At 47.2% G+C, this 17,051-nt stretch overlaps 1 protein-coding gene across 2 annotated transcripts in view; it reads left to right on the top strand.

Moving 5' to 3' along the window:
* SYTL3 (synaptotagmin like 3) overlaps positions 1-17,051 on the top strand; it is a 232,743-nt gene that overhangs the window by 142,084 nt on the left and 73,608 nt on the right. For both annotated transcript variants that reach the window (XM_075338237.1, XM_075338238.1), the window contains exons 6-7: positions 1,604-1,670; positions 12,106-12,178. In XM_075338237.1, coding sequence (XP_075194352.1) covers positions 1,604-1,670; positions 12,106-12,178 — 140 coding nt within the window. The remainder of the gene's footprint in view (positions 1-1,603; positions 1,671-12,105; positions 12,179-17,051) is intronic.

Raw genomic sequence — 17,051 nt, 5'->3', positions numbered from 1 at the left:
GTTTGGTCTCCTGTAGCACACCCCAACTAGATGTCCTTAAAAATGGTAGTGTGACTATAATGTTCTTGAATTCAAATATCTTCCCTATATTGTGTCCCTGAATAAGTAACTGCCTCTCACTATGTTCCCTGCACAAAATATGACACCCACAATGTTCATCTTAAGGTCAATGGCCTCCACACTGGCCTCTCTTTTCTATAGAGGGCTCCCTTTTCTCACTGTGCTCTCACACTGTCTTTCCTATACTGTCCATACTGTCTCTATACTATGCTGCCTCCTCACACTCCTCCTTAGTATACTGTTCCAATTTTACTGTACCCTCACACTGTCCCTCATGCTATGCCCTCTCTAAACCAGCCGCTAACCAAACACAACCCAGTCTATATTCTGTGCCTCCACACACCTTTCTCCCCAAACTGTCTCCCCTCAAATGGTGTCCTCACACATTTCCCCCCTACTTCATACTATCTCCTCACATATTTATCCCCACGCTCTCCTCACACATTTCCCCTGCTCTTCATACTGTCTTTTCATACATCCCCCCATACTGTTTCCACACACATTCCTGTCCCTTCACTCCTACTGTTTCCTCACGAATTCCCTCACCCCACTTTGAATGTCCACAAGCTGTCTTCACTCATTGCCCCCTCACTCTCCATTCTGCCTCCTCACGCATTCTCAATACTGCCTCCTCATCCCCCATCCCATTTCTGCATCCATTCCCCATCACTCCCTATACTGTTTCTGCACCCCATTGCTCATCATACTATTTTCTCACACATTCGCCCACTCGCCATGCTGTCTCCTCACATATTTATTTGCTCTCCATACTGTTTCCTCATACATCCCCCTTCCCCTTACTATTAAAGTACACTTTTCCCCACCCACTCCCAATACAGTGTTTGTACCCATCCTTCCTAGCTTTCCATACTATCTCCTCATACATCTTCACTCCACATATTGTTTCCGCACCCATTCCCCCCTCATTCACCACACCATTTCGTCACATGGGCCCCCTCACATTCTGTACTGTCTTCTCATATATCACCCATTATCCCCCCATCCCCTGTGCCCCATATTGTCTCTTCAAATCAACGCCACCAATTACCATAAATTATCAGTTTCCTCAGCTCTATTTGAGCGTTTACCACAGTACCCACATTGGCCTGATCATTGTGCTGATGTCACCTGGATCCAAAAGTACCAGCGGTCAGAGCTACAATTGTACAATTGATTGTTCGGAGTCAGTGTGTTAAACTTTCTCTGAGCTGGCTTGACAGCCAGCTCAGAGAACAGTTAAATCCAACTCTGGGGGGGTGGAAAATTTTAGTTGTCGAGGAGACACCTTAGACCGTCACATCAGGCTTCTTGATGGCGCTCCCCTGCCATCTGCCCTTGAGGCAAATGCCCCGCATGTCCCACCCTAGATATAGAAAGTATACTTAGCATCTTTAATATAAAAATGTACTTTTCTTTGCAATTTTTCTTCTGTTTTGCTACCTAATCATTGTGTTTTGCTCCATTACCTGGTATATATAGATATCTAATTCCAAATAGTTGTACTTCTAAATAGTTGTTCTCTCTGTGTACTTTCATGTTTTAGCAAGATCTCCATTGTTCCACCTACTCCCCCTCCGTTCTCTGAAGTAACTCCTGTGTATAACTCAATGGTAATGTAAAAGATCTTCTTTTATTTTTGTCAGTGATTTAGTATTGTGTACACCATAAATATGTACCTTACCAACCTTACACAAAGTTCAGCCAAACCTGTTGATTATGATGGAACCCACCGACCATATCATGTGTATAAAACATTTGGACAAGGTGAAATACAAGTTGTCCTATCATTTCTTGTCAAAGCAGATAAGTCAATGCCAGATATCTCTCCTCATTGAGAACACATGTATGCTCACACATGTACTATACATGTAAGTATTATATATTAAGAATTCTAAAAAATAGCAGTCAGCTGCATGAGAATTCAACTGATGGCTAATGAATAGATAGGGAATAACTTTCCTATCTCTGGGTTCTGGCAGCTGTGTCCCCCACTGATCCTGAGATGCGGGGCGCTGAAGAGCCCTGGCTGAATGCAGCAGAGATTGATCATGCGCAGTTCTAGACTTTTTGTTCTTAATCCCTTCACCCCCGGGCGATTTTCCGTTTTCGATTATTGCTCTTTTTCATCCAAGAGCCGTAACTTTTTTATTTTTTCGTCAATCTTGCCATATGAGGGCTTATTGTTTGCAGGATGAGTTGTACTTTTGAAAGAAACCATTAGTTTTACCATATAGTGTACTGGAAGATGAGGAAACAAATTCCAAGTGCAGTGAAGTTACAAAAAAGTGCAATTACACCATTGTTTTGGGGATATTTTATTCCATGTGTTTACCATATGGTAAACCTGATGTGTCGATGTGATGCCTCCAGGTTGGTATCAGTTCGTACATACCAAATTTGTATATTTTTTCTTTTATCTAAGGGGTTAAACAAATTTCAGAATTTTGTCCAAAAAAGGAATTGCGCTTTTGTTGCCATTTTACAAGACCAAAAGCGTTATCATTTTTCGGGACCTGGAGCTCAGTCATAGCTTATTTTTTGCATCTTGAGGTGACATTTTTAATGATATCTCTTTCGTGTGGATGCTACGTTTTGATCCCCTGTTATTGCATTTTATACATTTTTTTGCGGTAACCAAAAAATGTAATCTTGGTATTTGGAATTTTTTTTTCTCAACACGCTGTGTAACGATCAGATTAATTGATTTTATATTTTTATATAAATTTCTGAATGTGACAATACCAAATATGTGTATATTTTTTTAACTGTTTAATTTTCAATGTGGCGAATGGGAGGTGATTTGAACTTTTTAGGTTTGTTTTTTTTTAATCAAAACATTTTACATTTTTTATTTATTTTACTAGTCCCCGTAGGGGACTTTATGGCTTAGCGTCTGATCACTTGTTCATTTCTGTTCATGAGAGCTGCATAGCTCTGATCAGTGAAATGCACTGTTCCTTTAAGTGTCACCGCTCTGTTGCCTCTTACAGGCCGTACGTCATGGTCGCATCAGGGGTCATCACATGACCCGTCACTACCATGGCAACCGTCGGCTCCCCAATACCGTGTGGCGACCCTGAGGCTCTGGTCGCCACAGGGTACAGCACTCCACTTAGGGTGTAGTGCTGGTCATGGATCCAAGAGAGGTCGGTGCCGATTTCACCATACACAACCACATACACACAAGGGTTGCCCCTTCCCCACTGGGGACTGGCCTAGGGTCGGGTACCAAAGGGGTTGCCAACAGTGTGGCATTTACAGGATGGCATCACAACAGGGGTCCCAATGCACTAGCTTAGGACCTGGTTAGGAGGAGGAGCAGCCACCACCGGGAGTTAAGAGTTACTGTTACTCTCCCCGTGTCCCAGCACCACTCCTTACCCACTGATCCAGTCCACGTGTCCACCGGTCATGGCTGCCGCTCCCGCTCATGCTCCCTAGAGTCCTGTTCCTGGTCTCAGGAGTCTGATTCTGACTAATGTTCTGTATAGGACCGGGCCGCGCCCACTCACCTGGTCTTATTGGCCCAGCACTGCTGCAACAGGAAATGACCTGAGGCTGTGCTGAGTATATAAGACTGACCTCTCCATGTGGGCGGGGCCTGATCATCGTTTGTGTTTCTATGCTTTGTCTTGTGAGCTAGGTGCTCAGGTCTTTGTTCCTGTTTCCTATTACTGCCTTAAAGTACGCTGTGACCTTAATGACCTGGTCCTGTCTTTGCTTCCTGATACCTGCACCCGTTCCTGCCACGTTAGTGCTCCAGCTACCATGTACCCTGCCCTCCAGGTGGGGTACTTGGTCCAGTGGATCCACCTCCTGGGCCTACCAGTCCTCCCTGGCCCTCACAGTATGATCAGGCCTTGGATTCCGCTGAAGCACAGAAATCAGAGCTGGCTGAGCTGCGCCAGGAGCTGGCACAACAGCGTGAAACCCTGAACCGGATGCTGAAATTCCTGGCGTCCGTGGACCACCGGTTGTATACGCTGCAGACCGCCGCCTCGTCCACGCAGCAACCAGTCTCCAGGTCTGAACCAGGTTCCTCCACAGCCTCGCAACTTTGCCTTGCTGCTCCGCCTCGCTACACAGGGGATCCCAAGTCCTGCCGAGGCTTCCTGAACCAGTGCTCCCTGCACTTCCAGTTGCTCCCGCACTTGTTCACCTCAGACGAGGCTAAAGTGGCATTCCTTATGTCACACCTGGAAGGTGAAGCCCTGGCCTGGATTAACCCCCTGTGGGAAAATGAGGACCCGATGATCACCGACATGCAGGAGTTCCTGCAAGCTTTCCGAAGTACCTTCGATGAGCCCGGACGAACTACCGCAGTGACGTCTTCGCTTCTCCGGCTACGCCAAGGGACCCTGACCGTCGGCCAATACGCCATCCAGTTCCGCACGCTCGCCTCTGAGCTGGGCTGGAACAATGAGGCCTTGACGGCGGCCTTTTGGGAAGGTCTCTCTGGCCGCATCAAAGACGAACTAGCCGGCCGTGACGTTCCATGAACCTTGGACGCTTTGATTTCCCTGGCCACCCGGATTGACCTCCGTTTTCAGGAGCGTACCAAAGAGATAGTCCGGGAGACGCGACCACCTCGCCACATCTTGCCCCCAGAGAGATCTACCACTCCCTCGTCCCTGCCTTTCCGCGACTTATCGCCAGAACCCATGCAAGTGGACCGTCTGACCCAAGCCAAGCAACGCCGTGCAGAACGGCTCGCCCGGGGCCTGTGCTTCTATTGTGGAGACGGTTCACATATGCTCCGTTCTTGCCTGGTGAAACCAGGTAGACCCCAGGTCCAAGGGATGGTGGGAACCGCCACCCTTGCCGCCGGAATCCCTTCAGTCCCAGTTAAACAGACGGTTCAGGTGACGACAGAGGGGACCCGGTTTACAGCAGAGGCCCACATCGATTCTGGGGCAGCAGGCAACTTTATCCACCAGGCCACGGTACACAAATACCAGGTCCCTGTCACCCCGCTGAAGAAGCCTCTCTGGTTCGCCTCAGTGGACGGCAAACCGCTCTACGAACCTGTCCGGTTTACCACCGAGCCCGTGAACCTCCAGGTTGGCACTTCGCATACAGAGACCATCGCCTTCTATGTGATCCCGAGGATGGCTCCTGAGCTCCTGTTGGGTCTGCCCTGGCTGAAACTCCATGACCCTGTTATTAGTTGGCGCTCTGGCGCGATTAACCGCTGGAGTCCCTTGTGCCACGAAACCTGCTTGCAGCCTGTTCCTCAGCCCCTGGCACTTGACTCAGTCAAGCTGCAGGATCCTGAAGAAGAGACTACGCTATCCAGTGACGTTCCACCGCCCCAGGCATCCGAGACCTTGATTCTACCATCTTCTGGAGTTGAGACTTTGATTTCACCGCCTTCTAGAGTTGAGACTTTGAGTCCAGCGGCTACTGAGGATAAGACTATGACCGATACCCGGTCCGAGACGCCCGATCCGGTCGTCCAAGATTCCAGTCCTGCTTCTGACTGTCCTTCCCTTTCCGTTGCCTCCCTTGCCGCTGACATGGGTTCCCCGATACGGGACATAGTGGCCATGAAAACGGTCCGGGGTAAGCAGTCCTTCCTGGTCGATTGGGTGGATTGCGGTCCTGAGGCCCGGTCCTGGTTGTCCCGGAAGTACGTTGCTGCCTCTCTTCGGTGCGCCTTCATGTCTCGGCCGAGGAGAGGGGGGCTTCAAGGGGGGGGTACTGTTACGCTCCCCGTGTCCCAGCACCACTCCTTACCCACTGATCCAGTCCATGTGTCCACTGGTCATGGCTGCCGCTCCCGCTCATGCTCCCTAGAGTCCTGTTCCTGGTCTCAGGAGTCTGATTCTGACTAATGTTCTGTATAGGACTGGGCCGCGCCCACTCACCTGGTCTTATAGGCCCAGCACTGCTGCAACAGGAAATGACCTGAGGCTGTGCTGAGTATATAAGACTGACCTCTCCATGTGGGCGGGGCCTGATCATCGTTTGTGTTTCTATGCTTTGTCTTGTGAGCTAGGTGCTCAGGTCTTTGTTCCTGTTTCCTATTACTGCCTTAAAGTACGCTGTGACCTTAGTGACCTGGTCCTGTCTTTGCTTCCTGATACCTGCACCCGTTCCTGCCACGTTAGTGCTCCAGCTACCGTGTACCCTGCCCTCCAGGTGGGGTGCTCGGTCCAGTGGATCCACCTCCTGGGCCTACCAGTCCTCCCCGGCCCTCACAGTTACACACAGTTTTTACAGGAGTTCTCCACCAGGAGTGACAGCAAGCAGACTTCTTTCCCGGTAGCTCCGGTGGACATGTGAGTTTAACGGTCGCTGTGGAGATACCGTGTCAGTTCTCCTGGGGTCATCGCAGTTCAGGGTAGAGCACCCTAGGGTGGTGTAATTCCAAGTTGCAACATCAGATTCTGCCGGACAGAGGAGTTCCATGCGTCTCCAACCAAACAAGTGTCCAGAGCCAAGTGGCAACTAGGATTCCGGGGCCTAGATCACGGTCAGACTCAAGGGGATTGACGCTACTGGCATAAGGGAACAGTACTCTACCTAGTACATAAGGGACTCTAAGTGTTTCAAGCCACAAGGAACCCACATTAAAAGTGCAGTGAGGAAGGGCCCACAGACTACCGCACTGGTTCTGATCTTCCGTGAATCCGGGATCGACCAGAGCCCATTACAGCAGTGATCAGTACTACTGGACTTGCGACTGAAGCTGTGAGGAAACTACACCTTGACATGCAGAGACTGTGTTGGCTTGTCCTTACCGGCATCACCGCCCAGCATGGGCGTACCCAGGATCAAAACTAGGGGGGGGGGGGCAAGCCATGGTCGTTCAGGTTGTAAAATATTAGAACGGAAAAGGTGAATGAAACGAAAATTTTAAGAGAATTAAATGTAATTATAGCAGTGCTTTATTAGTTATTATTTGCTTGCAAATACATTTAGATTTTTATTCTGATTACATGTCTTATTCTAATATAATTTTTCTTGGGTTTGAAGAAAACTTGTTCAAAACTTTTGTTCCAATCCAGTCCCGATTATTCCCTGAAGAATTTCCGATGGACGCTCATCAAGCACAACCCAGTCAGTCTGTCCTCTCCCATTATACTTCTGAGCCAGGTCTTTACCCTTTGAAGGATACTAAAAGATCGTTCAACACAGTAGCTCTCTCTCATATACATCTCATATACAGCCCCTTATAGGGCTCCCATCTCATATACAGCTCACCATAGGACTCTCATCTCATATACAGAACCCCCATAGAGCTCCCATGTCATATACATCCCCTCATAGGGCTCCCATATCATATATAGCCCCTCCATAGGGCTCACATGATAGGAGCCCTATGGGGGGCTGTATCTCATATAAGGTCCCCCATAGGGCTCCCATATTCAGCCCCCCCACCATATGCAACAGCTCCCCAGACTGTCTGATTTAATCTTTACATTTTTTTTTACTTGTGGCAGCAGCTCAGCCTCCCAGCAGTCTCCCCAGCTTGTGACTGTGCCAGCCGCTCTGCACTGCAGGACTCGACACAATGGGCGCAGAGTGATGATGTCAATGTCATCACTCCAATCCAGTCCCCGCTGTACTGATTTTGCAGTGCAGAACGGCCGGCAGGCACTGAGGACGGGATTTTACAGCTCTTTACTAGGAACGGCTGCTGGAGCAGCGTTCGGCCTGCCCTGCGGTACTAGTGGGTGGTGGGTGCCGATGCACCATGCCGCTCTGTCCACTCCTCACCACCCGCGCTGCCTGACGCACCCACTACCTGACAGGTCATAATAGGTGCATGCCCCTGCTTCTAGGGGAGGAAGCTGCCCCCCCTGCCCCTCGCTGGGTACACCCATGCCGCCCAGCACCTAGGGGCCAGTCACTATTATCTTCCCTCATCATCCACCTGGGGCCCGCTCCACCTGTGGGGAGCGACACCATTTCGGCTGCCATAACACCTGCCCCGGCAAAGAATTCTGCAGTGGCGGCTACTCCCTGGCCGTATACCACAGGTGGCGTCATGACAAACTTTCCCAAATACCCCGCTTCCCCCACCATTTACTGTACGCCTCGGGGCAACGGAACAAGGAAAGGCCACACATGACATCGCCTGACCCGACCCTCAACGGCCCGGCAACGAGTAGGTTAACCACCTGCCCCGTGGGGCGCTACAACCACGTCACGGGGCAAGGCCACCCGTGACATTGCCTGACCCGACCCTCAACGGCCTGGCAACAAGTAGATTAACCACCTGCCCCATGGGGTGCTACAACCGCGTCACGGGGCCGCTGATGGCTGCAGCCATGTAAATCACGCTGTCACATTTTGAAATGGGTGGATCGCAAATCCACCCGCAACTTTTAGCCAAACATGACTGCTATTCAAATCAGCAGACATGTGCAGGGAACACCGCCGACTCACCACAGCAACCAGCAGTGATTACACCGACATGACCAGGGATGTACCAGTACGTCCTTAGTCGTAAACAGGAGCACTGGAGATTACTGAGTGCAGCACTCAACTGATTTTCAATGCTCCTACTAGAATTAATGTAGAAACAGTGCACATGATCGACCTCCGCTCCATTCATTCTGGGCTCTTTAGTACCCTGGTTCTAAGGATTAGTGGAGGCCATAGTGATCAGACCCTCAGCAATCGAAAAGTTATTCCCTATCCTTTGAATAGCAAGTTGCAGCTGTTTTGTTTTGGACACCTAAAGTCAGACTACGTGATCACCAGTGAGGCCTAATTATGGGATTATTCAAAACAAGAAAGCCTGCGGAGACACCATCACATGTTTCTCAACGCTGGCAGGAAACTAGCCAGGTCTTTCACCGGGAAGGAACAACCACGGGAAGGGCAGTCTCCAGTCAAGGAGACCACCTATGCCAAACATGGTATCCATCCACAGACAGCTGTTTCGGGGTATTTGCCCCTCATCAGTGTGGAGTAGGAAACTGGCTAGTGTGAGCATTGCCTAGTAGAAGACTACATAGGCAAGGATGGTTGACCTTAGGGAGATAAACATCCAACACCGCGGAGACACCATCACGTGTTTCTCAACGCAGTGATTCTAGAGCAATGCCCCCTAGGAAATATTTAAGACAAGAAAGCCTGCGGAGACACCATCACATGTTTCTCAACGCTAGCAGTAAACTAGCCAGGTCTTTCACCGGGAAGGAACAACCACGGGAAGGGCAGTCATCTCTAGTCAAGGAGACCACCTATGCCAAATATGGTATCCATCCCCAGACAGCTGTTTCGGGGTATTTGCCCCTCATCAGTGTGGAGTAGGAAACTGGATGGACACCATGTTTGGCATAGGTGGTCTCCTTGACTGGAGACTGCCCTTCCCGTGGTTTTTCCTTCCCGGTGAAAGACCTGGCTAGTTTCCTGCCAGCGTTGAGAAACATGTGATGGTGTCTCCATAGGCTTGATTGTTTTGAATATTTCCTAGGGGGCATTGCTCTAGAATCACTGCATTGAGAAACATGTGATGGTGTCTCCGCGGTGTTGGATGTTGATCTCCCTAAGGTCAACCATCCTTGCTTATGTAATTGTGGGATTAGGCCTTCTTAGTCACAACCTGTCAGAGAAGAGAATGCACACAGGTCGTAAGCATATGCAGTTCTATTAATTGCCCTGTGAGCAGTTTCCTTATTCCATTTCCAGACATTAAGTAACTCTTCATGCAAAGTTCTCATTGAATGGTCCATAAGCCTCCATCTTCTCAGGAGCATGTTATGATAACTTTGATGTTATCATGACTTTCCCAATGTATTACCAATAATACAGTTTTTCAGGACATTGCATTTGAGATAAGAAAATATTAGACCAAATATGAAACCTTGAAAACTTGTAACAGTTCTACAGTGCCTTGCGAAAGTATTTGGCCCCTTTGAATTTTTCAACCGTTTCCCACATTTCAGGCTTCAAACATAAAGATTAAAATTTTAATGTTATGGTGAAGAATCAACAAGTGGGACACAATTATGAAGTTGAACGAAATTTATTGCTTATTTTTTAAACTTTTATAAAAAATAATAAACTGAAAAGTGGGGCGTACAATATTATTCGTCCCCTTTAAGTTAATACTTTGTAGCGCACCTTTTGCTGCGATTACATCTGCAAGTCGCTTGGTGTATGTCTCTATCAGTTTTGCACATCGAGAGACTGAAATTCTTGCCCATTCTTCTTTTGCAAACAGCTCGAGCTGAGTGAGGTTGGATGGAGAGCGTTTGTGAACAGCAGTTTTCAGCTCTTTCCACAGATTCTCGATTGGATTCAGGCCTGGACTTTGACTTGGCCATTCTGACACCTGAATACATTTATTTGTGAACCATTCCATTGTAGATTTTGCTTTATGTTTTGGATCATTGTCTTGTTGAAAGACAAATCTCTGTCCCAGTCTCAGGTCTTTTGCAGACTCCAACAGGTTTTCTTCAAGAATGGTCCTGTATTTGGCTCCATCCATGTTCCCATCAATTTTAACCATCTTCCCTGTCCATGCTGATGAAAAGCTGGCCCAAACCATGATGCTGCCACCACCATGTTTGACAGTGGGCATGGTGTGTTCAGGGTGATGAGCTGTCTTGCTTTTATGCCAAACATATCGTTTGGTATTGTGCCCAAAAAGTTCAATTTTGGTTTCATCTAACCAGAGCATCTCCTTCCACATGTTTGGTGTGTCTCCCAGGTGGCTTATGGCAAACTTTAAACAACACTTTTTATGGATATCTTTGAGAAATGGCTTTCTTCTTGCCACTCTTCCATAAAGGCCAGATTTGTGCAGTGTACGACTGATTGTTGTCTTATGGACAGACTCTCCCACCTCAGCTGTAGATCTCTGCAGTTCATCCAGAGTCATCATGGGCCTCTTGGTTGCATCTCTGATCAGTCTTCTCCTTGTTTAGATGAAATGTTTGAGGGACAGCCGGGTCTTGGTAGATTTGCAGTGGTAGGATACTCCTTCCATTTCAATATGATCACTTGCATACTGCTTCTTGGGATGTTTAAAGTTGTGGAAATCTTTTTGTAACCAAATCCGGCTTTAAACTTCTCCACAACAGTATCACGGACCTGCCTGTTGTGTTCCTTGGTCTTTATGATTCTTTCTGCGCTTTAAACAGAACACTGAGACTATCACAGAGCAGGTGCATTTATACGGAGACTTGATTACACACAGGTGGCTTATATTTATCATCATCAGTCATTTAGGACAACATTGGATCATTCAGAGATCCTCAATGAACTTCTGGAGTGAGTTTGCTGCACTGAAAGTAAAGGGGCCGAATAATATTACACACCCCACTTTTCAGTTTATTCTTTTTTACAAAAGTTTAAAATAAGCAATAAATTTTGTTCAACTTCACAATTGTGTCCCACTTGTTGTTGATTCTTCACCATAACATTACATTTTTTATCTTTATGTTTAAAGCCTGAAATGTGGGAAAAGGTTGAAAAATGCAAGGGGGCCGAATACTTTCACAAGGCACTGTACATCAAGGAGAACTTTCAAACTTGAGATCACCCTTTTAAATGATGTCGACATTGGCGACTGCAGCATCGAAGTGGCTACACAGAAGTGGGCCCTAGTGAAGACCCCATGTGTTATCTTTGTGCTCCAATGAAGAGTAGCTTTTGCAAGTTTAAAGGGAACCTGTCGGGAACCACGAGTAGTTCTGGGTGCATATTACTAAACCCTGCCTAACTGTTCCTGTATTTATAAAGATCTTTTATCTTATGCTAATGAGTGAGGGGACTAGTCCCAAGGGTGTTATATTCCCTAACTAGCAGCCCTCTTACCATGTTAATACGCCCATATGGCATAGATATTATATATATATATGTATTTATTTATCTATTATTTTTTTCTTTAAAGTCAGAAAGAAAAGTCCTAAAGTAACTATGTGGGCTAGAAGCACTATGGGGTTCTTCATAGCTTCAGTCATATTAGCTATACTGGCATATATTAGAGCATTGTTGCCAGCAATTTAATGACATGGATTTGTGAAAATGTATTGATTGTTAGCGATACATTCTCTCGTGTCTGAACACCATTCTATTTTGCAGGAGCTCACTAAAGCAAAAGGTTTTAATAAGTCTGTGGAAAATATCTTCCTTTCTCTCACATCCCAAGTTAAGAGTAAGTATGGGAATATATTAAAAATATTAGGTATCATATTAAATAGATTGTCCAGTTCATTATTATTTATTGGTATTAAGTTAGCAGCAGAGGGACAAGACAGAAGGTTACCGTACAGGAGAGTACATCTATGGGATGGCTAAGTAGGGTTGATTGCGGACTAGTCATTTTTTTGTGGTTAGTTATAAAATCATAAGATACAGCCATACTTTCACACTTTAATGTGTAGATTGAAGTAAGCAATGAATATCTAGAGATCTACTGTAGTTGTGAAAGAGAATGAAAACAAAGTGACAATAAGGACTCTTTTGGCTTCTGTGATGAATATTAGCCTATGAAAACATAACAGTATAAACAAGGTGCGCTTCCCAATCTATACTCTCTGTTATTATTATTATTATTATTATTATTATTTATTATTATAGCGCCATTTATTCCATGGCGCTTTACAAGTGAAAGAGGGTATACGTACAACAATCATTAACAGTACAAGACAGACTGGTATAGGAGGAGAGAGGACCCTGCCCGCGAGGGCTCACAGTCTACAGGGAATGGGTGATGGTACAATAGGTGAAGCATATAGTTGATTTCTGCCTTGGTTGTGTATCACGTTTTTGCTACACCATCTCAGAGCAGCATTATGTAGGGGCAGAGACCCTGATACTAGCAGTATGACACTTACTGGCTTGGATAAAAACACTTTATCTGCTGCAGATCACTGAATGGTGATAACCCCACCCAAATCACTGATTGACAGCTTTCTCAGTACACTGTGCATAGACAAAAGTCTGCTAGGATTGGGGGCTGGTTTATACAAAGCTCAAAATATGAAAGACAACATGGCTGCAAGTTTACTAGTCCTTTAGTGATAATAGCCTGCTTAAAAAACAGTGATTTTTCTCAAACCTCCAGTAAGCAGCCCAGTAAGTGACACCTAAGAGGAGTCGAGGTCTCTAAATCATGTTGCTCTCAGATTGTAAGGTAAAGAACTGATAACGGAGTCTCTTTATACATTACATGAGCTCTACCTACTATGAGCTACTATTGATCCTGTTACAGTAGAGATTCCACCTACCGTGTTTTTCCTAAAATAAGACCTAGCCTAAAAATAAGGCCTAGCAGGATTTTCGGGATATTTGGAATATGCTTAAAATAGAACACTTACTTCAAAAATAAGCCTCTGTTGCTGTTCATTTTTGCATACTATACTACTAGTTTCCTTAATTAGGGCTTGGTCGGCCCTTTCAGGATATGTAACTTTTATTGCTGTATGCTGCCCCGTTGTGTTGCGGTAGGCCCTGAAAAATGTATAGCTGCACGCGATCTGTATGCAGACTTAATATTCACCTCTTCCCCTGCCCAAATTCTCGGCCACCACTATGCGTCTGTGTCGCGGGCGGAGGAAGGGACGCTGCGCTCTCCCACTGCTCGGGTCCGGCCGCTGCTGCTGCGGCTGCTCGGTGGTGGCTCGAGCGGTGGGCCGGATCCCGGGGACTCGAGCGGCGCTCCTCGCCCGTGAGTGAAAAGGGGGATTTTGATTGTGGGGATTTGATTATTGTCCGTGACGCCACCCACGGTTGTGGTGATATTGGTGACACCACCGCTGCTCTAGATGGGATCCCGGGAGCGGTGACAGGGAGCAGCTTTGTTGTTAGTTCTCCCCTCCGTGGGTAGGGGGTTGGTTGTCCCGGGGCCCGGTGATGGGGGTAGGGATGGATGACAGGCGGGTTACAGGGCCTGGTGAGGTGCAGGGTCGCGGGGGCAGTGCTGTGCCGCACGGCACGGTAGTACTCACTCAGCCAATGATGAGGACACAGTTCTCGGTAAAACACACGGCTGGATGGACGGGTCCCACAGACGGCTGCGGTGTTGTTTCTCCCGGCAGGTTGATGGTGACTGCCTTTCCCTGCACCTATGTACGGTAGATGGTTCCAATGGGTTCCCACCGGTAACCCGCTCCCCAGCTTGGATATGGGCTGGAGGAGCCCCTTTTGCCTGCAGACTCTGGCCCTGGGAAACGGTTGCCTTGGCGGTGGCGGTGTCTCCCTCTCTTGGTTGGACTGTTGCCTTCTGTCGGGACTTAGCTGCTGGGAAACCCAGGAGGTTCCCTTCAGTAACGAATTTGGCAAATTCACGGCGACTCCTAGCCTTGCCGGGGTCCGTAAGCCCCTGCCGGATGGTGCTGGCTTCTCTTTGCGTACCGGTCCGGTACCGCTGGGCCACCGCCCGTCCACGATCTTTACGGTAAGCTCTGATAGGCCACTCCTGCAGACGGTCACCACCATCTGCCAACCTTGCTGATCCGTCTGGGCCACACACCCGGACCAACTTCAGTCTGCTCACTTGCCACTTTCCTTCCTCTCACTTTCCACTCTCAAACTGATCTCACTACTTTTCCCGCCTCCAGGACTGTGAACTCCTAGGTGGGCGGGGCCAACCGCCTGGCCCACCCCCTGGTGTGAACATCAGCCCCTGGAGGAAGGCAACAAGGGTTTTGTGTCTGACTTCGGTGTGCCTGACCAGGAGTGTGGGGTGTGTGGGTGTTGTGCTCTGTGGCCCCTGGCTTGTCCAGGGCACCACATCTGCATCAGTAATTGAGTGCAGTTAAACTGTTTTATTACTTATCCAAGAATCTCATTGCAAATTTTCAGACTAGCAGTCTGCTCTCCTGCGATGAGAGAGACAGCTTCATAGAAATACTTGCTGTCATGTTCAGTTCAGGAGAAGAGATGGCCAGTTCACATGAGAAAATGAGGAGCTCAAAAAATGTCTGTGGCCTCAAAATAGGGCACAATAAGACCACAGCACTTAGAATTCCAGAATGCAATCAACCATTTATAAAGCACGCAAATCAAACTGACGTAAACAAGTCAAAACATAGTATTGATTGAGTCTAAAAGACTGTAATTAAACCTATGGGGATCTAGTATGATAGAACACTTGACATTGGTCACATTACCATATAGATAGCAAAGTAGTACAACAATGCAGTATAGTGCATATGGAATATGGTACCGCAGGTGAGATCTATAGAAAGCGAGATTGCAATAGCCACAGGGAGTCAAACTGTAAATACCATCCATGGATGACTGTCTACATATGAAGCTATCTAAAATGGAGAGCGTTAAAGTACTGAGTGCATAATCACTGCACAGTGTTTATGTACCTGGTAAAGTGCTGTAGTGCCCCTGATCCTGGTCCCGAGACGCGTTTCGGCGCTTGTGCCTTCTTCCTGGGGGTTATCTCAATGCCCAGATGGGCTGCCCTAAATGTAGTCCCTGAGCCAATCGTCGCATCATTTGCTATTTGACTCCCTGTGGATAGATTTAATTAGTCTTTAGATTTAATCATTACTATGTTTTGACCTGTTTATGTCAGTTTGATTTGCATGCTTTATAATTTATGAGAGCATTCTGGAATTCAAAGTGCTGTGGTCCTATTGTAGCTTTGCTGGTCTGCACCTGTCCACTACTGTTTTTTTTATACATATTATTAATAAAATTATTATATTTTAATTAGTCGTTTTGTACATTGAATATACTGTCATGTAGAAAACAAAGAAGAAATTAGTTAATAATCACTCTGGTTTTTATAGGCCCCCATATTCCAGTTTGTTGCAACCAACCTGCACAGAAGGTTCCTATATTCTCCATTAAATATCTGAATACAGAAAAATGGAAAGAAGTTAAAATCAATTAAAACATACAAAAGGTTTAGAAAACACTCTCTATATCACAGAAAGGAGGCATAACTCAGTACTTCATTGATACCATGAGGTTGGACCAAAGCAACTTTCCAAACCTAACGGGTCTCCAGTTGAGCAAGCAGTTTTTCATGTTACTGTGCCGCCCCGGTGACGACCTGAGTGCTCGGATCCGGGGTGGTCATCTCTCGAGGGGTCCAGACCCAGGCTCTGCGGGCACTCAAACTGGAAAGGGGATTATTTACTGGGGAAGTGTTCGTGACACCACATGCGGGGTGTGGTAATGAGAGTACCACCGCTGCTGCAATGAGGACCGGGGCAGATGGTTGGGAGTAGAGATGAGCCACCCCCCTAGTGTTCGAGTTTGGTTCGTCGAATGGCGGGTGTGTTTGTCGAACGTTTGACGAACACCTTCGAATCCCATTGAAAACAATGGCAGGCAAACACATAGAAAACGCAAAAAAAAGTTCAGCTTACCAGCGTAGAAGCCACAGAACAAATCAGGAGGTGCACAGATCGATCCAGATGAGCCAGTTCTGGTATGAAGTACATATACACAGAGTAAACTCCTTCTACGGTGTCCAAAAGTGAAACTACTCAGAAGTCCTTATAGGGCAAGGACATGTGATATACACAGCCACACATGCCCTTGCTTGTGGGCAAAAAATGCATTTTGCTGTGTGTGTGTGTGTGTGTGTGATTGGCTGACAGCCTGCACCGCCCCACTGTACGTGCGGTTAGGAAAAAAAAAAATGGAGATTCCCATTATTTCAGGAACACACTATACACTGAATTTGGATATTATTATTAACATTGCGCACATTGCGTAGTGTCCATGCGTATGATTCTGCAGCGATTTGGCAGCACATGTGAATGTATTGTGACTGCTGAATTGATGCAGAATGTATGCGCGCTGAATGATTGCTCTGCCATTCAGCTCGGCTCCATGCCCGCTGACAGCAGACACAGACAGTCGCGCAATGAGAATGAACACGGATGAACTTCACCCGACTTCATTGTCATCCTGCGGCTCTGTCTGTGTCGCAGCCTGATTTGCGGTCACCGGTGAAGGACGCACCAATGACCGCAAATCCTCTGAGTGACTGAAGTGAGCCACGATCAGCGGTGCCGTCACTGCAGTTACCGGCCTCCATCATCCCCGCACACACC

The sequence above is a fragment of the Anomaloglossus baeobatrachus genome, chromosome 3 (genome assembly GCF_048569485.1).
Source record: "Anomaloglossus baeobatrachus isolate aAnoBae1 chromosome 3, aAnoBae1.hap1, whole genome shotgun sequence".
Classification (NCBI taxonomy): domain Eukaryota; kingdom Metazoa; phylum Chordata; class Amphibia; order Anura; family Aromobatidae; genus Anomaloglossus; species Anomaloglossus baeobatrachus.
Note: the sequence above shows the minus strand (reverse complement) of the source record. Positions and strands in the feature narration are given on the sequence as shown.